Source organism: Chroicocephalus ridibundus, chromosome 3, assembly GCF_963924245.1.
Source record: "Chroicocephalus ridibundus chromosome 3, bChrRid1.1, whole genome shotgun sequence".
Lineage (NCBI taxonomy): Eukaryota > Metazoa > Chordata > Aves > Charadriiformes > Laridae > Chroicocephalus > Chroicocephalus ridibundus.
The window spans coordinates 59,251,264-59,277,598 of NC_086286.1; the positions used below are offsets into that span (position 1 = coordinate 59,251,264).

The 26,335-nt window shown below is 39.0% G+C and overlaps 1 protein-coding gene across 14 annotated transcripts in view; it reads right to left on the minus strand.

Moving 5' to 3' along the window:
* SYNE1 (spectrin repeat containing nuclear envelope protein 1) overlaps positions 1 to 26,335 on the minus strand; it is a 308,297-nt gene that overhangs the window by 82,882 nt on the left and 199,080 nt on the right. For 11 of the 14 annotated variants that reach the window (XM_063329322.1, XM_063329317.1, XM_063329326.1 and 8 more), the window contains 11 exons: positions 23,088 to 23,279; positions 21,901 to 22,041; positions 16,175 to 16,363; positions 15,246 to 15,407; positions 13,753 to 13,947; positions 10,076 to 10,249; positions 7,928 to 8,119; positions 3,335 to 3,469; positions 2,577 to 2,683; positions 1,077 to 1,227; positions 121 to 255 (listed from right to left, as the gene is read on the minus strand). In XM_063329322.1, the coding sequence (XP_063185392.1) occupies positions 121 to 255; positions 1,077 to 1,227; positions 2,577 to 2,683; positions 3,335 to 3,469; positions 7,928 to 8,119; positions 10,076 to 10,249; positions 13,753 to 13,947; positions 15,246 to 15,407; positions 16,175 to 16,363; positions 21,901 to 22,041; positions 23,088 to 23,279 (1,773 nt within the window). The remainder of the gene's footprint in view (positions 1 to 120; positions 256 to 1,076; positions 1,228 to 2,576; positions 2,684 to 3,334; positions 3,470 to 7,927; positions 8,120 to 10,075; positions 10,250 to 13,752; positions 13,948 to 15,245; positions 15,408 to 16,174; positions 16,364 to 21,900; positions 22,042 to 23,087; positions 23,280 to 26,335) is intronic. The other 3 variants (XM_063329319.1, XM_063329316.1, XM_063329321.1) reach the window with 3 other exon arrangements.

Consider the following 26,335-nt stretch of genomic DNA (forward strand, 5'->3'; position numbering starts at 1 on the left):
AGTACAAGATACTCTTTCTAACATCTAATATTTGTGAAAGGGCTGGATTTCCAGGTGGGAGCTAGAGAAGTTTTCATTGTAAATGCATCTCTGCTGTTGTAAAAACAATTGAAATGTTACCTCAGATGACACATCTTCAAAGGTCTGATTCAATTCAACCAATACCGGTGACACTGAGGATTTATCCTCATCCTGTCCTTCCTCCTTATACAAAGGCATTCCAGATAGCAGTCGGTTTGGTCTGCTATACAGCTGCTGAGAGAGAAGTACTAATTAGGAGTGCTTCTACTGCACGTACAGGGCACAAAATTCAGCTATACAGGTTCTACTGCTGACTGAAGATATCACCAAATAACACCCATGGTCCTCCTGTGACTGTTCGGTCATGAATATCTTGAATAAAACACTGCTCAACAGGGGGTTCACTAGAAGAGCAGAATAAATACTTGTGGCCAGAATTAGCAATTACATGTTTTTACCAAAAAAATAATTAATTGGTGTGAAATGAATACAAGATATTTATAACTTTGGAAGCTGATTTTAATGTAGTATTATAGAAACAATAGTGGACCTGGGTCTATTAAAAATAAAATGGAGGCTGTACGTTAATATAGACCTTGGACTGTTCCCAGTTTAGTTGATTAATCCCTGCTTCTTCCAGTAAAAATTCTGTGGCTGAAATCACTTGCTGCTTTGTCACATACTCATTAAGACCATGAATTGAGCGTAACAAATAAATTCAAACTGAAAATACCGGTTTTTCCTCTGAATTATCACCAGAGTACTGGTCAATTTCAGAGGGATGATTTGTTACAGAATTATCCTGGGTTAGAGAAGTAAATAAAAATTTTGTTCTTTTCTTCCTTCCTGAATGGTAGCGCAATTCAAATCACTTTGAACAAGTGCAGTGCTAGTGCCAATATTTCATAGTTTTTAAAGATGTCACAAAAATAAATTGTTCTGTATTCTTTGCATTAACTACATCGCCTTAATGCATCTGCTATGCACATACTGTACCTCATGTTGTGACAAGTGCTTTCATAGAGAAAATGCAAAGAGAAATTAAAAATAGCTACCAGCTGTTCTTGTTCCAAAGCTTTCTGGAGCAGTGTCTGCTTGGTATTGAATTCCTGGTTCAGGCTTTCCCATTTCATCTTCATCTGTTCTTCAGATGATGGCTTCTCACCTTCCAAGCCTAATTCCTCTGAGAGTGTATCAGGCTTCTCACTGAATGGCAAGATGCACAAAGGTTTAACAAATACAAAAGTTATAACAGATAAGGTTATAAACAGATATATAACAATAAAGTTATAACAGATAAGATAGTAAGAAAAAGGCTGGTTTGTAGCTGCAAGAAGTTATTGACTGATGGGATAAAATATACTTTGTAAGAGACCGTTTAGACCTGCAAGTACCCATACTAAGTAAGAACCCCCAAAACAGTCTGAATATATACTACATTGAAATGTAACCTTTAAATAAGCTTTGCTTCGAAGCAATCTCTCAAAATGCCAGACGTACCCTGATATTTTAATGCAGGACAAGCATATGCGTTTAGCTTTGGTAAGCAGTGAATGAAGTTCAGCGTTTTCTGTTTGATTTTTTTGTTTGTTTCTATAGTGTAACGTGACAGAAGGAAGCCTCAAAAAGGAGGAGATAAGTACTTTCTGGCATTATAGTAAAAAACCACATTGAATTTACACAAAGGCTGAGGAAAAGAACTTACTGAGTACAGGTCACATTCTCTATGAGTACAGCTCACATTCTATGCATAAGTCTTGGTTCTGCTGCCTCATGAACCATCTTGATGTTCTAGACATTGGCATGCTGGCAGAGCCACAAAGGTGCTCGTGACTACTGAGATACATCAATGAAGTCTTTTAACCAAAGGATGGATTGCTCCTTGAATCTCAAGCTGGTTATGCTCACCCTGGTTTCCTCTTCCCAAGATCTGGCCCTTCCTGCTCCCTCAAGGTCCACATCAGCAGTAGGCAGTTATTTTCTTCTGCCTTTGCTGGGGCAGAAGTCTCTCGCACCCAGAGCCAATGCTTTTATAGACATCTACTTCCCTCAAACGGGCAAATGTGCAAGAAAATACAGACCAGAGTGAAATTAAAAATATAAAAGGCTTCAGAAAGAAAAATATTCACTAACTGCAGGAAAAATAAAATTAATCAATGACTATTTCATCTGGAAAGTTCTGGTTACGATGGCAGACTACAATGTTTTAGAGATCAGCTATGATTCCCACACCAATGCTAGACCATAAAGCTATAATAACTGATCCACTGCTTATCTAATGAATCCTACTAGTTTGTAATTTTTGTCTGATGCTTAATAATAACAATAAAAGGAATTTGTAAATGCTAAACGTGATCTATTAGCACAAAACTGTTTGTGTAATTATATTATCAGACTTCTCAGTTATAAACCAGGACCCCAGTATCCTAGTTGCTGTATAAAAATGATAAAAAAAAAATATTAGTGGATTATATGCAGAAGAGGGAAGTAAACATAGGGATGACAAAGCACAGGTCATAGAAATTTACTTTGCAGAATAACACATGAAAGCACACCTTATACACAGGCCTTCTGGAACACTGTGCTGTGTTAGGATTTCTTCTCCACGGCATTTTACTGACCGAAGCAGATTCTTCTGCTCTTCTAGCTCTTTTTCCAGCTCCTAGCATAGCAAGTTACAAAAACCAAAACAAACCTCAAACAGATTGCTTTTACCTTGGAAGGATATGTCTACATTGCATAACTGTCATGTAAAGATAGCTGAGCTATTTCTGATACGGCTTCCTTGAGCGCCAAAAGCAGTGCAAAATCTCCACGCAGGAACACAGAAATGTTTGGTACATAAACTGGATTGTTGAACTAATTGACTAATGCAAAGCAGTTTCTGGAACACAACCTAGTGAGGATGTCTCTGTATGATGCAACACAATATATCTTGTAATGTGTGTATCTTTGCTTCTATAAAGACAATATTTACTATATTGAACAAATTGCTTCTATAAAGACAATATTTACTATATTGAACAAATACCATCATCTCCTTACAGTAGCTTTAAGGGTTGATTCAATTCAATTTTACTAATGGAAAATGGACGTATAGAGTGGTTAAGCAAGTTGGCCATGGTCACCCAGGAAGTCTAGTCTACCTGGCTGTTACAGATACAAAATAGCGAGCTCAGATGCATCATTACAATAGCACTGAGTAAGAAACAGTGTAAAAATGGAGATTTCTGTGGAAATATTAACAGAATGGCTCAGCTACAGTGTTAAGCAGAATCTAAAGATGGGAGTAAAAGAAATGCAAAACACTAACTTTCTGTTGCTGCAGGGTGCTCTGCTGCTGCTGTGAGCGAGTGGTTCTTGCTTGTGCCAGCCATTCTTGGACACTGGGGCTTTGTGAGGAAATGAAGTCCAGATCACTCTCCTCCTTTTCTTGTAACGATCCCTGCTGTAAGAGTGAGAAATAAAGATTTTACAAACTCTCTTATGTCGCTAGAGAGCTGGCAGGTCCAGCTCATCAACTGAAAACCACAACTAGTGCCACCTTCCACGTCTCAAGCTGCTGGCTTACATAAATTCTGAAGTGAGCAATGACTTTAGATTTCTAACTTCTGCTAGTCAATAGTTACGAGCAAGAAAGCATCTGTAAAAATGTAAAATGAACATGCACCACTGCACTTAGCAGAATCAGACACCGGAGATCAGAGACCATGGACTGATGTATTTCTGAAGACTGTTCTGCTTCTCCTAAAAACCATCATTGGTCCGTAAAGGAGAGTGCAGCTCAGGAAATCAATGGCTTGTTCTGCCAGGCTTTTTGTCTAATTAAAGCCATTTTTTTGCCTAACTAAAAATAAGAGAATGTTAGTTGTCATTCTGGTCAAAATTTATTTATCAGTAAGTATCAATTTATTTATCAATAAGTAATCAACCCATGGTTGGCAGAAACACAGTCAGTTAACAGCAGATTGTATGCTATGAACAGGAAAGACAGTAAGAGAGACCAAACCACAGAATGTTATAATAGAATAGCAAAAGCAACAGTCCCTTCACTTCACGCTTCTATCAGTATGTTTTTCCAACACGAGTGATTAAACAGGCCTTCTATGCCAGCAAAGCAAAAGAGCAAAAGTCTTAATAGTTCCCAAAACTGCTTTATCAACTTCTTGACTTAAGCAATCCATGGTGGCTGTAAATTTAAATTATTTTAGCAGCCTACATATTCAAATGCAGGGATTTTAACATACCAGGCCTAATGTTAAAGACAGACTTCTCCTAGGTCTGGCTACTTAGATCTACACAACTCTCAGGATTTATTTAATGTTTCTTGCATGTACACAATGACTGTAGAGTTTGCACCTTTTTTTTTTTTTTTTAAGCTTTAAGAGCTAAAGCTGGAGCTTAATTCCTCTCCCATTTTGTTTATATACCTCATTTTTTGAGAATTCATATTTTGTCCATATTCATTCAGCACTTATTCTAAATAGAGTAAGAGCACCAAATGCCTCAGACTTTACATCAGGCTCCCCAAAACAAAAACACGTTCCACTCTCCAGAGAACCCTTGCCTCAAATCAAGCAGGGACCAGCAGGGCTGAACGTGGCTGAGGAAGCCCCTCTTGCCTCATGCAGTGCTCCTCGTACTAACAACTGGGATGGACCTCTGCCACCAGCATCCCTGGCTTCAGGCACTGAAATGGCAGAGTTTTGATAAATAGTAGAAGTTAGGCACAAGATTTCAGTTTTGGGGGATGATGAGTATACTGGAGTTGAAAGGACTGATTAGTGTTAGAGGATATAAACTGTAAGAGAAGCGAAACAAGCAAGCAGGTATCTAGAGCTGCAGAGAACTATTAGCCCCTGCTCTATGAAAGCGCTTTGTTTCACTAAGGATTCAGTTTGCAGGTAAACTGTGATACGTTGTAGGAACAAGTTCCTAGAAAAGCTGACATGGTCACTGTGTGAAAAATGCCATTATAGAATATCAGATTAGGCAAAGAAAATGTTATGTGAGGGATAAAGAGGGTCTAGAATTTTAATTTTTCTATTAAAAATTAGAAAAAAAGACAATATTTCTGTAAATTATGTAAAAAAAATCTGCTTCATTTTATATACTCTAGGGACAATAGGTATTCAACTTGTAAATTCCTGTAGAGAATAGTATCTAGTTCTTCATTGCATTTGGGCTGGCTGATTTCAGTTAGATTTTGTCTCCTCTGCTCTGGGAAGAAGGTTGAGAAGCTACAAGTTTGGAGTTACACTAAGACAAATAAATAGTAGTCCCATAGTTCCTGCAACAGCAAAGAGTGTAAAAGGGGCTGTGGCATTTGTGGATGCAAATATGCTATTGTACATATTTTTTAGATCAAAATTATTTGTGAACCAGATTTTTATCATTCTCAAATCATAGAATATAAGTTTGAAAAACACACTTGCATTTTCATTTGAATTCTCTCTGAAGGAACTGTATTACATTTTCTTCAAATAGCCAGTGATATAAATGCTTGAAGCTGGCATTCCTGGGGACTATCCAGTCCAGCACAGAAATATTTGGAAAATCCTGAAGAAAATGGTGCTAAAATTGATCTCTCAAAGGCATTTAGAATTGTACAAACTTATATCAGGCATATTTGTCTTGTGAAACTGAAGTCGTCCTTCCCCCCCCCCCCCCACTTTGTAATAAATAGTAAAAACCCATTATCTGTTTGTTGGGGGGTTTTTTGTTTGTTTGTTTTTTTTTTTTCTTTTTTCCACTACAGAATCCATTCTACTTCTTTGCTTTATAAGGATTCTATTTATTTTTATTGCTCCTCTGTCACAGAAGTTAGTAGGTAACAGTAATAATGCAATGTTTTGTATATCTTCCAAAGCACACAAAAAATGCTACCTTTGGAATCAACATAGTCTGGAACTTTCCTGATCCAGCATGTTTCTAATGAGTTTCACTGCTTCATTTTATGAATAAAGGAGTTGGTTTCCAAATAACATTTTCCATATCATTAGTGACATTAATTAATTAAAATAGAAGGAAAACTGAAATTGCTGCAAGGAAGTCACAGAATCTCACACTGGCTCCTAAAAAGCCTTGTGTCACAGATATAACAGATATGCTGAAATACCGCTTTAAGGAAAATACAGCTCAGTCTTTACAATGCTCTTGCAGTGCAACTTGGGAGGATCCTTCCTTTTCTGAGTGCAGGCTGGTCTGTCTATGCCTCTGGGCAATTACAAGGTTATCAGTACATCTAGAGACATGCATAAGTCTGAGTTTCTGACATGCATAAGCAACAGTGCTGTTAGCATGTAAGGTTTCTCAGGGTTAAACATGGTAGAAGATAGAGTTAGTGCATTTTTGGGCGTCTGATGCTCTGAGCCTCAGTCCAAAAGAAATACTTTATGCCTGATTATTTGGAAAAAGACATTATAGAATTTCTCATTTGAAAAAGAATTACTCAATGAAAATCTGAAGATGTCATACTGCCTATGCCTATTTTCTTCCATAGTCTATAAGTGTAATCAAAAAAAAGTTTGCAATTCATAAAGAAGCTTAAGTCTTGCATGCACGTAGCATCTTAAACGATTCATATTCTACATCTGGAGATTATTTTGTTGTTATTTTCAATATTAGAAAAGCATCCAAAAATCTGTTTTAAAAGTTTATTTAAACTAAATCACACCATTGCATTTTAACTGTGCTGCATTATATGCAATATATATATTACAGCATGCATATTTTAAAATGAAGCAATAAGGTCTGTAATGCCTTTTCACTTCACAAGTATTGTATCAGGATATAGTTTATATGCCTACATGCTGTTGATAACACTTTTCTTTTGCCTAATCATGAGGTTTAATATGCAAGAATAACATAAAAATTACTTCATCTTAGAAGCAATAGAAATAAATATCTGGTGTTTTTCCTTCGCCCTTTTTTTTTTAGTGTTTGTTTGTTGTGGTTTTTTGTTTGTTTGTGGGGGGGGTTGTGTTTTGGGTTTTTTTTGTTTTGTTTTGTTTTTTTTATGTGAAGCTATGTTAAGTTTTATAGTTATCCAGTTGCTTTGGACTAAAAATAGTTCTTAGCACGTCAAGTGACTTTTCAAGCTAACCTCTCAGTAGACTTTAATCTGCATTACAAGCTAGAAATCTTTGAAGCTTATCGTGTTTAATTTGCACAGCAAAGCCCAGAAAAGAAGTAAAAGAAAAGGTGGGGGAGGGAGTCACAGCAGGGCAAGCAAATTCAAAACCAGTCAGTCACATTACATGGTTGGGTTTCTTGTATGCATTCAGTTCTCCACATGCTAGTTTAACCTAAAGAATGACCAAAAACAACTGTTAAAAAAAATTAACTAGTGTCAATAAGCAGGCCAATGCTGCTAGGACCAGAAACCTACAAGACACCTGAGGTTAAATATTTCTTATTTATATAATATTTTGTTTGATGTAATGATGTCACGAAGTATTAGCCATATTTAAAAATGTTTCATTAACTTGATGTTATCTGATCATTGTGTTGTGCACGCTGTATGGAGGAAAGCATGTATTTAGGTTGTTCTTTTGTTGGGGGAGGGATCCTGCCCCAGAGCAGGTGCAATCTAAAGCAACTGGGAACAGGAACAGAGTATATCCAGACCAAGCTAATGATCTGTTTACTTTATTATTGTCATTTCAGTGAAGACAGGTTAGGATAGTTTCACCTTGAAGTGGTGCTGTTAACTTGAAAATGATAAGCTAAAGCTTGCTAGGCAGTTCTTTTCTATTTTGGAATGTAATTCCATTTACTAACTAAAGACGAATAGCTCAACCTAAATCAGTAAAAAATTTTTACTCCTTTCCTCAGTTGCATAAAACTTCTATGAAACCCCCCAACCTCCTGCCCACTGTGAAGCCAGTTGGGAAGAGCCACTTACCCGAATGTTGATCTGTTTGTCATGGAGCACTCTCTGCAGCTCCAGAAGGCTGCCCTTCAGTGTCCTGAGCTTCACAGCCAGCTGCTCTGCCTCGTCCTTGGTGTGAGCCTTCCCTTCCATAAGCAAGTTCTCGTTGTGCACAGATAACTCTGACAAGGCTACCACTTTCTGCTCTATTTCAACCAGCATGTTCTGCAGCAGCAAAAACAATGAACCAAATTCATACATTTTCCAGTATCTGTCACGCTTTTGGCAAGACAACCTGTGGCCTACCTCACCCGTTGCCAAGCTAAGGGCAAGCCAGATTGTCATTGCTTTGCCTTCCAGGCCCTTTCAGAGTCCTTAGGAATATGCTTGCAAATGTTTGCCATTTCTGTTTGCATCCTTTTTCAAAATAGGCAATTAAAAAGTTATTTGAAAAAAAAATAAAGTATTTGTTGTAGAGGAGATGCTCTTTATTTGCATATTAAAGGCTAAGATGCTAGACTGACATCCATAATGACAAGAAACAGAGCACACAGCTAGAGTTACTTCTTTCATGTACATTTAAGTGAAATGCTTCCTACCTCCTCCTGCGTGTTGCTCTGGCTGTGTTGATAAGCTGCTCTTCTCGCTATTTGCTCTTTCTGATTGGCGCATGATGGACTTAAGGATTTCTGTATAATCCTCTTAAGAGAGTCTTAAAGTGACAAATCTCTGGCATGTTTATTCTCAAAAGCTACTTTCCTGACATTCCCTTGACCATTCATGTATTACAGACATAGTGCATATTTTGATCTTCCAAACTCAAAGCTCATACAATTCTGGCTCAAAAACCTAGCCTGACACCAAATGTTTTTGTTTCCATTGCAACTGTCAAGCATAAACTTACAAATATTGCCCCTGAAGGAATGTGTGCAGGGTAAGATGGACAGAGTCTCTAGAAAGTGGAAAAAAATACAGGACTTTTATATAAAATCTTACTGTATTAAGATTTTAAAAACCAGCAAAAGAAAAGCAGTATTAGCCTTTCCACAAAGTTAACTGTTCTTTTTGATTTTGAGATTCCTACAGGTAACCTGCTCTGGGTGACCCTGCTGTGGCAGGGGGGTTGGACTAGATGACCTCCAGAGGTCCCTTCCAACCCTATGATTCTATGATTCTACTGCTCTGTTTAAGTTCACAGGGTTTATCTATATACAAAAAACAGCTCCCAAGGACGGGTGATGAAAGAACACTTGAGACTGAGCAGACTGAAAATTCCAATAATGAAGCGATATCAGTGGAAATTTAACTAGATGCTTAATTCATTGGATGTACATGAAACTTAACTTCCATTTATCCTAAATAGTTGAGTTCCTCATTCTTTAATATAAAAAGGGAACTTTTGTCTGTCTGCCTCATGTCTATCTTGTAATTTTAATGATCATACAGTTCTCAACTCTCAATTATAAATGGAAAACTCACACTAATTTGAGAACCTGGATGTTATGACTGATCCAAGCCTTGTTAATAAAAGTATACACAATTAATCCTATTGCAGCAAAATGTTTTTCCTCAGTTGTTTTGTTATTCTGGGTTGATTAATATTAAATTCATAAACAATAGTAACTACTGATGATATTTACTTTTGAATGTGGGTAGGGATTACTGCTGAAGAAAACACAACACTGTCCCAGTCAGCACTGCTAGTGGGAGCGTGTTTTTCCTCCTCCTGGAAAAGGAGGAGTAGGAAAGTACACTGCAGGTGTTTTCATATCTATCAAGTAAGCTGTTCAGCGACTCTAGCTTGAGCAAAGCAAAAACAGCAAGTGAAGTGAATACAAGGCCTTTGAAGCAAAACAAAATGCCCTCTGAAAGTTGTAGAGCTTCAAATATTCTTGCACTCAGGATATCTTGTTTTCCTGCTGCTACACTTACATGCGTTTCCTAAAGCACTGTTTGCAATCTTTAACAAGAAATGAAGAACAGGCTATATTTTATTTTATAAATCATTGATGAAACTGAGTGTATATGAGGTGCCAAGGAGCACATAGACTTCTTCCCCACTAATATGCTGGGTCATCCCACTTAATAACAGACTTAACATTGATGCTCCATATTTGTCTCCATTCAGATAAAGCTGTGACCGTCCTATTCATCTAAACATTACAGGACTGATAATTTTACCTGACAGTCTACCAGCTGTGCTTCCATGTCCATAGGTTCCTCAGCTGTGACCAGAGCCGTGTCCAGCGTTGCTCGGGTATTGAGTAACCAGTGGTCAAGCTCATCAGCTTCACAACGGTACCTTTGAAGAGCCTGCTCTTGCCGCTGTTCTTCCAGCTGCTCATTCAGTTTTTCCTAAAGATAAAATTATATTTTACTTTTTAAAAGAAACACACCACAGCAGTCACTTTTAAAAAATGTTCCCTCTTTCTCTCTCTCTCAACTTCTATATAGTATTTCTAAGCCATAATAAGCCCTTTCTTTCATAAGTTTGAAACCTTTACAAAATGTTATTGCTTTCAATCGATGGGAATGTGTTTCTGGTGACTGTAATTCTGTCTCAGTTCAGTCACTCATTTCTACTTCCTTCAGTAGATCTCTGCTATTACAGCCTTCTAAAGGTGAGGTCTTTTCTGCCTCCTCTTGCTGCTGTCCTTTGGGTTTCCCTCACATTGATTCAGTTTGCTCAACTAGGACATGACTGTTTGCTTAGGGAGAAAGATACATGGGGACACAGAGTTGGGAGTGGGCTGCAGGGAAAAGAGAGCAGCTTTGTCTTTTTTGGCAGCAGCAGGCTGTTAGATAGCCTTATTGTCTCTCAAGAGAGGCAGGAGGGGGTACTTCAAGGACCCAACAGGGTAATGGTGGGCCCTTTGGTGTAGCCACAGTGGGTAACGAGAAGACTGAAGAGCTGTCTACCTTGTCTGGCCTCTCAGAGGATCCCTGTGCTTGTGCTGTGGGGTATGGGAGGACATTAAGCTCCAACGGCTGCTGCAGCAACAGCATTGCAGCAACACAGACTCCCTGGCTCCATCTGTCAGCTGGTCCATCCATGGGATAGACAGGGAGCGATCAGCAAGAGTCACCCTGTCGTAGTCCCTATGAATTTGAAAACTGGCTGAATAGCTGGGCTCAGAGGGTGGTGATCAGTGGCATGAAATTTAGTGGGAGGCCAGTAACAACCTCCAGCAAGTTTACTGATGGCACAAAATGGGAGGAGTGGCTGATACACCAGAGGGCTGTGCTGCCATCCACATGGACCCTGACAGGCTGAAGAAAGAGGCTGACAGGAACCTCATGAAGTTGAGCAAAGGGAATTGCAAAGTCCAGCTGCACCCGGGGAGGCTGGAAAGCAGCTTGACAGAAAAGAACCTGGGAGTCCTGGTGGACACCAAGTTGAACATGAGCCAGCGATGGGCCCTTGGGGCAGAGAAGGCTAATTGTATCCTCGGCTGCATTAGGGTGAGTTTTGCCAGCGAGTTGAGAGAGGTGATCCTTCCCCTCTGCTTAACACCGGTGAGCCCACACCTGGAGTACTGTGTCTGGTTCTGGGCTCCCCAGTCCAAAAGAGATACAGAGCTCTAGAAAGAGTAGAGGGGATTTAAGGAATAAGAAACAGATAGAATGGGGTGGTCAGAGGACACTTAGATGTATCAGATAATGTGGACCATAAGCACACTGCAAATAGCATGGAACAAGGGGAGAAGATCGTACTGGATCTGAATAGGATGGAGTTATCTTCGTAACAGCCTGTACAGTGCTGTGCTTTGGAACTGTGGCTAAAACACAAAACATTGTGTTGATAACAGCAATGTTTTGGCTACTGCTGAACAGTGCCTGCACAGCATTAAGGCTTTCTTTCCAACCGGCCCTCACAAAGGCTGAGGATGGGCAAAATTTTGGGAGAGGACATAGCCAGGACAGCTGACTTGAACTGACCAAAGAGATATTCTATGCCATATGAGATCATGCTCAGCAACAAAAGGTTAGGGAAATGGGGTGGGGGGCGGGCATTTGTGGTTATGGCATTTGCCTTCCCAAGCAGCTGTTACACGTGCTCAGACCCTGCTTTCCAGGAAAGCGGCTAAACATCTGCCTGCTGATGGGGAAGTAGTGAATAAGTTCCTTGTTTTCCTTAGCTTGCACACACAGCTTTTCCTTACCCTATTTAGCTGTCATTATCCTGATCCATGAGTCTTCTTGCCTGCCTTCTATTTTTCCCCGCCTTCTATTTTTTCCCCATCCCATGGGAGAGGGGAGCGAGGGTGGGTGTTTTCCTGCTGGTCAGGGTCAACCTACTACTCTTCTGTAAGGAAATTCAGACCTGTATGTGCAGGACAAACCCCTCACACAAGACAGTGTTTGCACAGCTTTTCTGAATGCTTAATTTTAATGGGAAAATTAATAATTGCATTAGAATAAAAAGTAATGATAGTTTTTAAGTGTCTCAAATAACCCAGAGCCGAACTGTTCTCAGGCTCCAGTTATTTAAATTAGGTCCACAGAAAGAATAATATTACCAATCCACACCCGCAACAGCAAAATATTTTCATTACCTGTTCTATCTGCATTTCTACACTTACATCCCTGCAGTGTTCTGGCAGATTTTATCTGTGAAATCAGAGCTATAAAGTGCACAGGTTAAATTACTGAATATTGTCTGCATACCATACATATTTCTTACCCAGGATTACTGGGAGATACTTGTGCTATTGTATCTAAGTAACTGTGGGAATCCTCACCATAGTTAAGATTTGTATATTTGACTCATGCTTTATCTTGAAATTATTAGTTATCACCTCCTCCTAAGTACTATCAAGAAGTTTGTAAGATCCTGTATGGGGTGCAAGCTATAAACAGTCAGATCCCTATTCTACTTCCAGCTCTTTATTTTTACATAAAAGCCATCTTTCTTCAGAGAAGTAAAACTTAGAGCAATTTTTTAAGAATAACAAAGATATTTTCTAAGGATCTGTTCACTGTCTCAGGTGACTGCACAGAACAAATGCAGCTGATGCACCCTGGGATCCCGCTGTAACCCAGGTAGATACACAGAGCCAGTTCTCAGTCGCTCAGAATCAATTGATGCTAGAAATTATGAAGGCAGAAGTTGCTGTGTTTATGAATTCACTGCTGCAGTTCTTAGTAGCACAGTAGTAAAGCTGCCCTGCAATGTTCAAACTAGCCAAACTGTAGCCAGCTTTAGCATGACTGCATTTTCTCATCTGTATACTGTACACAGCAACATTCCTATGTGTAAAGGACTTTTTTAACATCACCTTAGTATGAAAGGGTTTTTGGTAAAGCTGGTAGACAAAGAAATAAAGGGGCGCATCTTCCATGATAAAAGTTTGCATGCAAATCACTGGGAAGATGAGCGTAGACAACAATGCAACGGTTTGGAAGAGGTATTATTTCTTTCCCCCTTCTTTTGTCTCTCAGGTTGGACAGGTGATTGCTCAAAAGTTTACTGTAGGTACATGATTTTTATACCTGCACTTCATTACTTCTCCTGTGGAGGACAAGGAATACCAAGGGAACCTATTGAGAAAATGTCAATGTGGATATTAAAAAAACCAAAACAATAAACAACTATATAAAATATGACTTGTGTAGTGTGTTTCCAAGTTCCTTCTGGTTACTTATCACCTAGGATTAAGATGAGGGGATCACTAAAATAGAGCAATAATTTATTAGTGAAAGGAATTGTGAGAAATGAGCAGAATTGAAAATGACTTTTAATTATCAGCCTTCAATGGTGACTAAGTGCTTCAGTGAAAGTACAGGTCTGCCAAAAGTGGCTTTGAAAATCTGGAACGTGATCCAAAAGATCCACTCCTAGAGGTTTTTTCTCATACCTCTAATAGCTGTCTTTTTCCTGATGCCTTCATTCGAATTGTGGCCATCCGTTCTGCCAAGACCATGAGAGTGGACTGCAATGCCAGCTGATCAGCAGCTTCTGCATCCAGTGGTTCTGAAACCAGCTCCTGGGCTAATGAGGTCTGAAGATCAGTGATTTCTTCTTGTAACATTAAAATCTCATCCATCAAAGCCTATTTAGAAATGAGAGCAGAGAAAGTATTTGTGACACATTTATCTGCGAGAAGAAAGTATCTCAGGAGGCATAGGCTTAATATAAAGTTCAAGATGACTGTCCCAAGGGAGCATGAGTAACACAGAGTAGTGCAATACATCACTGTAGGTTTGGTAGAGCCAGAATTCAGGAGGACTGACTCCTGCTTTTAGATGCTTAAGCTAGGATCATGCATCTAATAACTGAAATACGGATTTAGTTACTTATCTTTCATTTCAAACATATCACAAGAAGGAATTCTTTTGGAAATATTATACATACAGATTTATTCTTCCAACAAATTTTCTGGAGGGCATTCTAGTAGAAACAGTGAAAATAATGAATAAGTAAATGAGTGTGTGTTAGTGAGAAAGAAATAGGGGCATGAATCAGCTGCCAGCCTGAAACTTTCTAACTGGACAAAGAACATCCAGCAATATATGTAAACATCCAAAGATTAACTCCACAGTATAAAAGAAGTTCCTATTATCATTCTTATCCTATAAATCAGTTTCCAATATACCTTCAAAAAGATGCTGCATTACCAATACCTTAGAGCGGATACTTCACTTTCATGTCTGATAGTATATACACATTGGATGCACAGGACACCACACAGTGCTACAAAAGCCAAATGTTATCCTTTTCAGGTCATGGAGTTCCTACTGAAATGACAACTGGACCCACCCTATAGTTTCAATCTATCAGTTAAGAGGCTTAGATGATTACAAATTGCACATATGTCAGATTGGTTACTTGATAAGGTATTCTCTTATTATTCAGAGCATCATTTCTCAGGACTTCCCTTGGGAGAGAATTTTTTGTGTGCTTTGGTTTGTTGGCTCTGTTTAACAAGGCAAAGATTGTATTTAGATCAATTTACAATGCATCAGTATTGGTTATGATCTTAGTAAATTTGGGAATGTTATAAATAGTCTGATATATGCTAGTAGCACTGATGATGAAGAATATTATGTGCAGGTGTCACTGAACACACTTTTGACAAAATATTTTGCTGAAAATTTTGATTGGACAAACTCTTAAAATCTATTCTACTTTTTAAAAAGGCTCCTTGCTAAAAGAATCCCCATTACACCATCTTTAGAACAGCGGAAAGTCCAGAAAGGCAAGACACATAGTTAACAAAGAAGGTTTATACAACTAATGCATGTTTTTGAGGCATCCAGCCATGAAGAATGGCACTATCTAAAAAAAAGAGAACTAAAGATACACAGGTAATACATGCTCTCCCTCTATTTCTCACATCTAAGATTTTACCTGATGTTCAGCCATCTGGCTCTCCGGGCTTTTGGCTGGTTCCAGACTCTCATTTAGTTTGACCTCAATGGTCTCCATTTTTGTGGATATAGACTGGAGTGTGTCTTGATATTTCTGTTGACGCTCAAGAGCTTCATAGAGGGTGCGCTGCTTTTCACTGATCTGAAGAGGATGGAAGGTATAGATTCTGACCTCTGATACAGGACTTGCTCTTTCTTCTGCTTCAAACTTTCCTAAGCTTATGAGACTAAAACCAAAAACTTGCAACAAGTCTTCAAAAGTATAAATGATAAAGCAAAACGTCCATATTAAAAATATTTATCTGTTTAAACATCGTAAGTCAAATCCTAGGTTCTGTAACTGAAAAAATTGGACTGTAATCACCAGGAACAACCTAGGCACGTTCTCATGCCTTATTTTAGATATAATGCACTCAAACATGTATGTGCACAATTTGCTAGACATATAGTTCTTAATATCCCGTACTAGCTACTATGCCTCTGCAAAGAATTAAGATTTATAGCACGTGATCAAAACTTTGACCATCTTCATACATCACTGAATGATTATGCTGCACTACTATGTAGAAATGTGTTGACTCAATATTTGGAGAAACGGGATTTTTGTGCCTTTTTTGCCAACTCATCCAGCATGAGTAGATTTCCCTGTTAGGTTATGGAATATAGTCTGACAATAGCCAGTATTTCTGGAGGCAACTATCAGCCTTAATGACTTTTATTTTTTCTTAATGGAAGTCCATCCTTTTCAAACAAAGAACAAAGCCAGCATAATATAATATCACAACTAACAATTCTTGTTACGACCTGATAAACAAGAATTGCAGCAAAGAATATTAGCTGAGCTAGTTCTTTGCATTTTATTCCCTACAAGCTAGCTGATTATTCTGAACCTTCCAGATGAAGACTTACCACATTTTTCAGTGTTTCCCAAGAACGTTGCAAATCATCCAATTTGGCACTAGCAGCTGATTCTAAGCCTGGTTCATAAAACTCCTGGGTGGCTGAAGTGCTGGGTTGAATTTTAGCAGCTTCTGTCTGCAGCTGTTCAGCAGATAAGGCCAACTGTTCAGCAGATAAGGCTTGGTAATAAGCAATGTCCTACAAGCACGAAGCACAGTATTGCACTTTCAAAATGCAAGGTACTGCATAAGAATATCCCCCTGCATACTGTCCCATTGCATATGTCTGTTAAAATAAACTCCACAAAGCCCAAACCACCAGGCAACCTCTGAGCAACAGGTAAAAAATACTAAATAGTAACACACTGAGTACGGTTTGGAGTTTCACTGCGGTGAAGACTGTGGATGCATTTTCCTCACATTCATATTAGCTAGGAGGCAACTGTGAACAGACATGGAAAGATTGGGAGGGGAGTGCTACAAGTGGAAGTGTTGTTCTAGCATCATCACAGCTACACATGGGGAAAACCCATCACAACAGGCAGTGGTTTATGTTACTGAAGGTGGCAAAGAATATCACCCTAATGAACATTAGCACAGAGAAGGCAATAGAATAACCAAAAAGGAATATGCTGAAGAACTAGTCAGTGATGTAAGAAAGAGTATAAAGCACTAGCTTATAGTAAGCCTTCAAACAAACAGGTACTCTCAACTAATGTATGAAAGATAGTGGGAAAAGGGACCGAAAGTGCTAAGGAAAGTGGGCAAATGTTCAAATTACCATTGGAAATTCAGGGTGGAACAGTTTCTCATTAGAGCTTCCATACTTAGTGTATGGGGATTTCTTCAGCTATTGCAGGTGGCAATTAAAAAGATCTACAGAAAAAGTAAAATAAAGGAAACATCCACTGTATCTATATTTAAGTCCAGAAAGCAGACTTGAGGACAAGGGTTATTTAAAACAGAAACCACGTATGACAGTTATCACCACATCTATCTGTAAGGTGAAAAATGTTGCAACCTTTTTTCTCATTTGGTAGCCCCACTTAGTGAACTATGCTGCAGACCATGTGACACAGCCGCTGGTGTACAGTTTCCTCAATCACTTTGAATTTATAAATGCCCCTGGTGAAAACTATAAGACACAGTTTTGCTGCCAGTGAAAGCAGTAAGTGATGTTCCACTGATTTCTGTTAGATTGGACCAAACCTTCTTTCAGACAGTTATCACAATATTTGCATAAAAAGTTGCTCAAACTCTACTGAAAAGTGTACTTGAAAAATCCTCCTCCAACGACTGCAAATTTCTCAAATTACTTCTTTCCTGACTCTGTATGATGGGGAGGAAAATTCAGCATGTCAAGACATGGGACTGAGAGAAAACAAGCGCCTTTCACTTGAGAGCTTACAGAGCTGTGTCTACCAAATAGACCACAGACCATTTGCTGTACTGCAAATGTAAGAGTCTAAATATGTATAAATACCTGAAGGGAGGGTGCAAAGGAGACAGAGACAGGCTCTTTTCAGTGGTGCCCAGCGACAGGAGAAGGGGCAATGAGCACAAACTTAAACACAGGAGGTTCCCTCTGAACATCAGGAAACACTTTTTTACTGTGAGGGTAACTGAGCATTGGCCCAAGTTGCCCAGGGAGGTTGTGGAGTCTCCATCCGTGGAGATACTCTAAAGCCACCTCGATATAGTCCCAGACAACTTGCTGTACGTGGCCCAGCTTGAGGAAGGGGGTTGGACCAGATGACCTTCCAGAGGTCCCTTCCAACCTCAACCATTCTCTGATTCTGCATTGGTGTATAAAAGACAGGTACTAAACAAGACTAATTCTGAAGTACAAAAACTCAGAGTATAATTAGGATCCTAATTTGGAACAGAATCTTTATTTCCCAATGTCATTTCAATATGTTATCTAATACCATATGTGATCAAAACTAAACAAGCTCTGGAAGAGCAAAGAAACCAGGTCACTCACCAGGCACAGTCACCTCTCAGGCTCTCTTTCTAACTAAACCTAGGGAGCACAGAATGCCCACCTGTCCCTGAAAACACCCCATCACCCAGCAGCTGCACAGATATGGTTCTCCAGTCCTTCCCCCAAGAAATAAGAGACTTAGAGGTTATCTGCTTCATGTATGGACATTTTAACAATCACAGAATCACAGACTGATAGGGGTTGGAAGGGACCTCTGGAGATCATCTAGTCCAACCCCCTTGGCAGAGCAGGGTCACCTAGAGCAGGTTGCACAGGAACACGTCCAGGCGGGTTTTGAATGTCTCCAGAGATGGAGACTCCACCACCTCTCTGGGCAGCCCGTTCAAGTGCTATTCACAGATCACCACCAATATTTTTAAAGGGAGGTAGCATTGAAGAGTGTGTTTTACAGAGAGCTTGATCACGTATTTTTACTGAGGATGCCTGAAAAAGACATCCTCCAGAGAAATAGAACACCGAAGAACGGACAGCACATCAAACTGTCCAAAAGTGTCAGATGAGGCAATAATTGAGCAACTTGAAAAATGTAACGATGAAAATGTTTAAGATGTCCAAGAGCCAATAGGGAATAGGTAACAGCTTAGCGCAGCATTCAGTAGTGCAGTTTCAGAATTTTTTACTCTGACCATGAGTGATCTTTCTGAGTCACAGTGAAAAATTGCACCAGTGCGGACAACTTCTCATTTTACCTTGTCTGCAGCTACTCTCCAGCCCTCAGCTAGTCCTCTCTCAAGGCCAAGAGAAAACCTGTGCTTCTGAGACTTCTTAATCATCATTTCCAGAATAAAGCCTTTGCTTTTAAAAGAGGGGAAAGCAATCTCTTTCCTCATCTTTCCAACTAATTTTTGGAGTAAACAACATGGCAGTTTCTTTTTGGTAGGGCTTTAATGCTGATAGCATGAATCCAGATGTTCTTACACATAGCAGATTTTGTTCCCCTCCATAAAGGCCCTAACGTCTCATGCCCTCTTTTACAAAAATTAGCCAATGAAAAGTACTCAAGCTTTGCTGTTAGGATGTAGGGGCAAAGGGTGTGTTTAGATTTCACAAGATATTTAACAAAGGCTGTTGTGCCCTCAATGAGTTTTCATAAGGAAGGAGAAAGAGTGATCAAGTAGGCTGTGAACAAGGAGATAGAAAGACATTTGACAGTGACCCAGTGCTGAAGACTTGAATCACAGGATCAGCTGTGACCTCCAAGGCTTTGTGTCAACACCTGAGCTTTTTCAATTCAATTGCTCTGCATGATGTATCTGGAAAAGAAGTTTTAAAAGAATGTGCAAAATTTTAATCAACTATATCTTTGGGTAAGCATGAGAAGTTTTAGCCCCAAAGGATTCTCATTCAGTACTGCAGCACAGATGAAGTGCCTAATTTTGCTATACATCAAAATAAACTGCTGTACTGTTATCTATTGCTGAAATATTATACACTGTGAAATCCCTCCGCCTTTTAAAAGTTAATATTTTTATAGTTGCTCCCTCTTCCCCTCCCCGTTGTTTTTTAGAGAGTTTCAGTACAAAACAAACGACCTGGGCAACTGTTAACTTATAACAGTGCCAGATCTGTCACTTTCTTGTATTTATAGTGCCAGTTTAATCTATTTCAATACATAGAACCAATATTTCCACTAATACGCACTCAGCATTTGTTTTATATTTTCATTACTTGTTAGCAATGTAAAAATAGCGCACAGATAGTTCAGACTAGCCACTTTTCACCATTAAGAGATGCTAGGAAACCCTAATGAAAGATCGCGCATAGATTATTAGGGATGAATTTAAAAACAGTCTTAACACCCAAACTTCCCTCCCAAAAACACCCCACTTCATGAGAGTTTTTAATTTTCTGTCCAAAGACTGGATTAATGTAATCCGTTGCTTTCTAGAGTTCCTGTTCGCATGTTTCTCTGGTACTTTGCAGGTGATCTTCCTGTGAGAAATTATTTCTCTTAACACTGGCTACTTTTTAAAACAAAACACTTCTAAATTAGTTTTGCTGAGTCTTTTACTGAATGCAAAATATTTTTAACTTACATTTAAGATCCTAATTCACTATTATATAGATTATTTTTTTTAACCAACCTTCTCTCATGAAGTCTCCCTGGGCATTCATCATGATCAGCACTGGCAGTTTCATAGCTTCTTTAGTTTTAATCTCATGTGAGCGTGAACCTAAGCATTTTGTAAGTAAACCACTGCATTTTGAATGTACTTCCGCTTGCTGTTTAGTACATGCAGTTCATTTCAACATTAACCACACTGAAGAAACCTTAGTCCGTCACGTTTTTAGATTATTATAACACCAGCAGTTTATTTCTCTCAAAGACCTTCTGCTAAATGAAAGACAATCTTTCTTCAATTTTGCCCTGTAAAACACAGGTTCTAAAACTTGTAGTTTGGTGTCAGCTCATGGGGCAACAGCATTTCACTGGATTTTCCTCATTATTTGAGTTATTGGAGCTCTCAATCTGTTTTTTTCACTTTTAGAGCAATGTGATAAACTGACACTGAATTTGCTTATTAGAAAGCAAGCTGCTGCTCTTGCTCCTTTAACTCTTTCACTGATTAACACTGTCATAAGATTTTTGTGTTGAAATACGTAGTTACCTTGCTATTGTAAGTAAACTTTACAGGGAAATTTTTGCTTCTCTGAAATGACAGAACACCAGAAAAATCCTTCTCACTCATTATATAACTTTTTAATCATGAAGGTAACTTTGTAACTTTATTATCATGAAGATTTTCTCACCATTCTGACTATCTTATCTTAATATTCTTTCTTATGTCAGTTCATGAAAACAAATAATTTATATTTAACAACTTCATCTTTGAAATGAGTGGAAGGAATTAGTAGGCAACTTGCTCAAACTTCTCGATTTCTACTCAGCAATGCAATGCAACACCATGCTACCCTTTACGTCTGTAGTGGCCAATTTTGGAAGCAGCCACAAGTGGTTTTTGCTTAACCACAAAACCTGCAACATGATGAATGCAGTGAGGTAGTGACTGCTCCTAAGGCTTGTTTCTACGCTTTATGCGTCTTCATGTGTGTGATGCTCAATGAGCTAGTTCATTGCTCACATTTTAATCAATGCTGATGTACACTTGTTGCTATTAGAGGTGCCAGAGTCCTCAGTTTTATTTTAAAATCTAACTTCAGCAATTTCACTGATCTGCCTCATTAGCACTTAAAATAGACTGTCAGTTAAAGTATGGAACTGCGGAATGAACAATACATGAAAAAAATACATGAAAGTTAATACTTGAAATGGTTTGAAGTGGAAGTTAACAGCCTGTGGCTTCAATGCTACAATGCCAATGGTATCATAAGACAGACGTATAAGGACATGATGCAATGTTTTATTATGGCAGTACGAAGTTGCATTTTTTCTCAGGATGCAAGATTCCATTGAGTACTACTGTGAAAATAAGGTTAGGTTATAAATAGAAAATAGTAGTGACATGGAAGAGCTTTGTAACTGTCACTTAAAATTTATTTTTAAAAATAGTGAATAGCTGTAACACCAAATTTATACATTTTAAACTCAGAAGTCAACATTTGTATTCATTTTGGACTAGAACCTGAAGGTTCAGTTAGGTCAGAGGGTAAGCCTCAGATCCTTGGAGCTCTAGGTAGATATTATCTTAGAGGATTAAATAAACCACCTGTTGAATGGAACCCTGCATGCCTCTGAGATAAAAGCTGAATGAATGCCAAGAGGGAGGTACCTGGTTAACAGAAGCATCTGTATTAGCCACAGGTGAGGGAGAGCGACAGGCAGGTGGAGAAGAAATCTCACTGTTGGTTCCCTCCTCCCCAGACTCCTCAGTGACAGGGGAGAGCAGCGTGTGACAGCGACCAGCAGTCATCTGCCACAGGAGAAGCAACCCCAGAGCACAGGAAAAAAAATCGGTTACCTCAACTCTGGTTTGACTTAGATTTAGATCCAAACAAGAAAAACAACACATGGCCAGACTACTGTGATATTATTTAGTCATACTTAACACTTTCACATTTAACAGCTTAAAAATCTGGTTCAATTAATAGTCTCATTTACTTGTCATACTTCAGTATGAACATGCTCTCCTGTCCCCTAATGAATTTAAAAGAAAATGTATAGCAAGCAACTCAATAATAACAAATCAGGGTTCGCCTAAATGCCTTCTAATACAATCAGTGCTGCATATGGAAGAGCTACAGAAAATTACGGTGTTGGCCTCAGTATCCAGGCCTGGTTAGAACAACAAGGAATAGACTTGAAAACTAAACTACAACCCAGTAGCAACATATTTTTCTTCCTTTCCCAATGCTGTTATACAGTGATAAATCCTGAAATCCACACTCTATTTCCACTCAGCCAAAAATCACAATAGCATCAACAGTATGTTTATAATGAGACCCAATTAGAAACAAACAAAAGCAGAGTAATTCAAATATGAGGCCTCTAGCAGTACTTAGTCAGCTTTCACTTCCAACACACTCATCTGAGAATGCAGGAGCATACCGTCAATTATCACATCAACATTTACGACATTTAAAAATATGGTGTGTAAAACCTATACACTGCAACATGTTATGAAATAATATTTATTCTAGTTTTATCCTGCAATCCAGTAGTTTCTTAGCATTTGCTCTTACGCGCTGACAGGTACGAAAAAGCACTATATTTGCATCTTATTACAGACTTTCCACTGGTATTTGTCTGTTAAATAACTTCATCCTTTATCAACAAGTCTTGGAAACCCATATAAAGCAAAATATAGTAAGGGGAAGCTGCAGCTTGTTTGGTTTGCCACACTCCTGCCATTTCAAAAGCAAAATGTAGATGTGAGCTGTGGCAATTTGCTACGCAGGAGTGTTGCAACGATGCAAAAGCAAGCAGCTCAAACAGTACCCGGACCAATACATTCCTTACCATAACCACCGAGGGATGAGCAGGGTGTGCTGGAAGGTCTGAATCCAGTTCCTCCATTCCTTCTGAGAGCCCCTCCACTTCTGTCACTGTCAGCAGCATGGTGGCATGTTTTGCTTTCATCGTCAGCATCTTGCACTTCGAATTCAAAGAAGCGATTTGCTCCTGGTATCCCTTGATCTTCTGAGCCAGCTCCTGAGGAAACATATTTATTTATTTTTTTTTCCGTAATGCAGAGGCAGCCAATAAAGGCCACGGGACCTGCAGCTTTTCGGCTTCCGTGGCAAAGGCAAGCTCTCCCTGCTCCGAGCCCAGCCAATAACATGACAGGGCTGCCTCTCAGCAGCCCCGCATGAGCCGCCGCGCCAGCTGACGAGCAGGATGTTGACAGTGGAGGGAACGAGTCAGGCTGCGTCTGGCTGCACAGCTAAACCGCAGAGCGCAGAGCTTTGAAGCGAAAGCCGAAAAGTGCCGCGGAAGGCTCTGCGTGCACGATAACTGCAGAAGAGAGGGAGGAACCCCTCGCGCTTGCGTCCAGCCTGAACCTGACACAAAGTCTATAAGCTTCAGGCTGCAGCAAAGGGGAACGTCTCTCCTTCTTCCTGTCCTATTTTTTCCTCCTGTGTTCTATTTCCATTTATTCAAGGAAGATGAAGTTCCTCCGCATAGTGCATGCCATGGAAATGAGGTCATGTGGTAACCACAACTGCAAAAAATGCCCCATTCAGCTCTCACCAGAAAGAGTGAATTGTTTAGACAATAACTCACGGGGTCTAACAAGATCAAATGTGATATGAAAAAATCAGTCCCGCAATAAGATTAAATGCAGACTGGATCACTTTTTGCCAGTGTTTGGATAAGCTCTATTTTAATCTTGTATTGGGTTTGTGTAAATCTTCAGAATTAAAAGCTGAGCTGCAACACAGTAGTAACCTTTGCCTAAAAAGAGCTGAGGAATCTGGCCTAAAGCAGAGTATATTTTAAAATATTGGTTATTATGGCTATGAAATGGTCTATCTGCATGGCCAAACATCATTATAAGTTTAAGTTTAGTCAGAGAGGCAAGACGGAAATGAATAGCCTTAGAAACTAACTTGTCTTTCAGCGTCCAGTTTCAAAAATTTCAATTAATAGACTTAAAATAAAAAATGGTGTAAAATTTTCACATTTCTGCCAAAGCTATTGTTCCTGTCTCCCTAGAGGCTCAGTAACATGATAGAATTTTCATCTATATAGTGAAAACATTTGTATAAGCTTGTCTGCTAAATCAGTGGTTATTCATTCAAATATATATTTCTGCTTTATTTTTATATCTGCTTTTATTTCTTCAAAAAACACAAGTTTTCACAGAAAAATAGCAACAGAAGTTGCAAGGTCTAGTAGGTATAATAGTTAAATAATTACAATATCTTTTAAAAAGTAAATAAGATTACCGCTCCATGCTGGTAAAATTAAAAGTTTTTTTTGTTTGTAGAGCATTTTCAGGGAACCACTTCCTCAACATAGTGAGAAACACAGAGTTAGAAACAGAAGCAGCATAAAGATTGAGGATGACGCTTTACTGACTGGGTTTCAATGGTACCTGGTCACTCTCTGTCACGTTAGCAACAAAAGGCTTACCTTGGACACTAGGCAAAGTCTTGAGTATAAAACATCAACTAGATCAATCGAAAACCAAACTGCAATCAGATCAAGCAATAGCAGCCGGAATCGTTATCTGCTCTGCTTGGCAAGTACCAGACATTCACTAACGTTCAATGAATGACATCTCTGGGGCTGTGTGGGAAATTATTGTCATTCAACATACTCACTAAACTCCATCAATATTACTGAGATGCAATAACATTTATGGCATTAATGTCCAATGTCCTGAGTATCTGACATAGCCCTCTCCACTGAAAACAAAGAAAAGGAAAAGGAGGCAAAAAAGTGATTGTGAAAAAAATAAAGCAACTTATAATAGCAATGTCCTATGAGATACTATTACCCATCAAAGTAATTCACAAGTGTGGAGATACTTGCCCACATTCTTATCTGTAAGTCTGAAGAAACATGGTTCGGTAAACATAGTTTTAGAGTGTAACTAGTTACATACATACGTAGTAATACAAGCTTCCTACAAATCAGGGTGTACTTTCCTTCTATTTTCTTCCTCATATTTTAAGTCTAAATATATCTACTACAAATGTCCCTTTAAGGTCTTGTTCATGCAGGCTTCAACAGGGAATCTGGTAACTGATGTTTTCTTAAATTAATAACATACATAACAAGCATCTTGACAGACTTGCCTTTTGAAGTAGTAAATAATACAGGGTTCAATATATCCCCTTTATGCTATGCTTTTACACAGGTATTTAGCAGAAAAAGTATGAGCCAAAAACATACACCTCTCAGCCTTTTAAAACTCCTTACCCCTAAACATGGAAAGCTCATGGTATGAAACCTGTACGCTCTGGTTGATCCCAGCATGTGCAATAGCGTAAAGCTGCTGTCTTCCTACAGATGTTTAGAAGGACTCCTAGGTACCGAACTTGTTCAAAAGCAGATGAAACTGCAAGCTGCCCCATTTTTAATTCCTTCCTCCAGCAATATTACCCTGTATTGCTGAAGTCACTCCTGCATTTGCTGTTCCAGAACATTTGAATAAGGTATAGTAGCATTTTTAATTCGATACTAAAAGGCCAGAATCGCTTGTTTAAGCAAACTGCTCTGCATTTATAATAAGCAACTTTTGTAATAACTGTACAGAAAATGAGCAATGCATATAACATTAAGTTATATTACATAATAGCACAGGCAGCTATTAATTCAGAGGTAAAGAAATGGTGCCATCTGGTGCCAAAAGTGACACACAGACTTCAGTAGTGCATCTTCTATCCCAAGAAATACACAACAGACAGAAGGGAAAAGAGGCTCAGGAGCTCCCATGCCAGTAAAGCGAGAAGGCTGCACAGAGACTATATGGAGTCATTTGAGGGCTGGAGACCAATAAGTTTGAGGTCAAGGCCTGTGTAACTCCACAGGACAAAACTCTTCCCAACAATGACTTTAAAAGGAGCCTTTGGACTGAACATTGCGGAGTTTTCCTCCAAATCTACGGTGGTTTTCATGTGATTCAAGTCCCTTGGTGTTCTTTTACAGAATGTTACTGGGACGGAAATGAGTAAGAAGTTTAGGACATATATATGTATATATATATAAGGATCACTGAACCAGCAGTGATCACCTGACTAACTGCTCAGCATTGAATT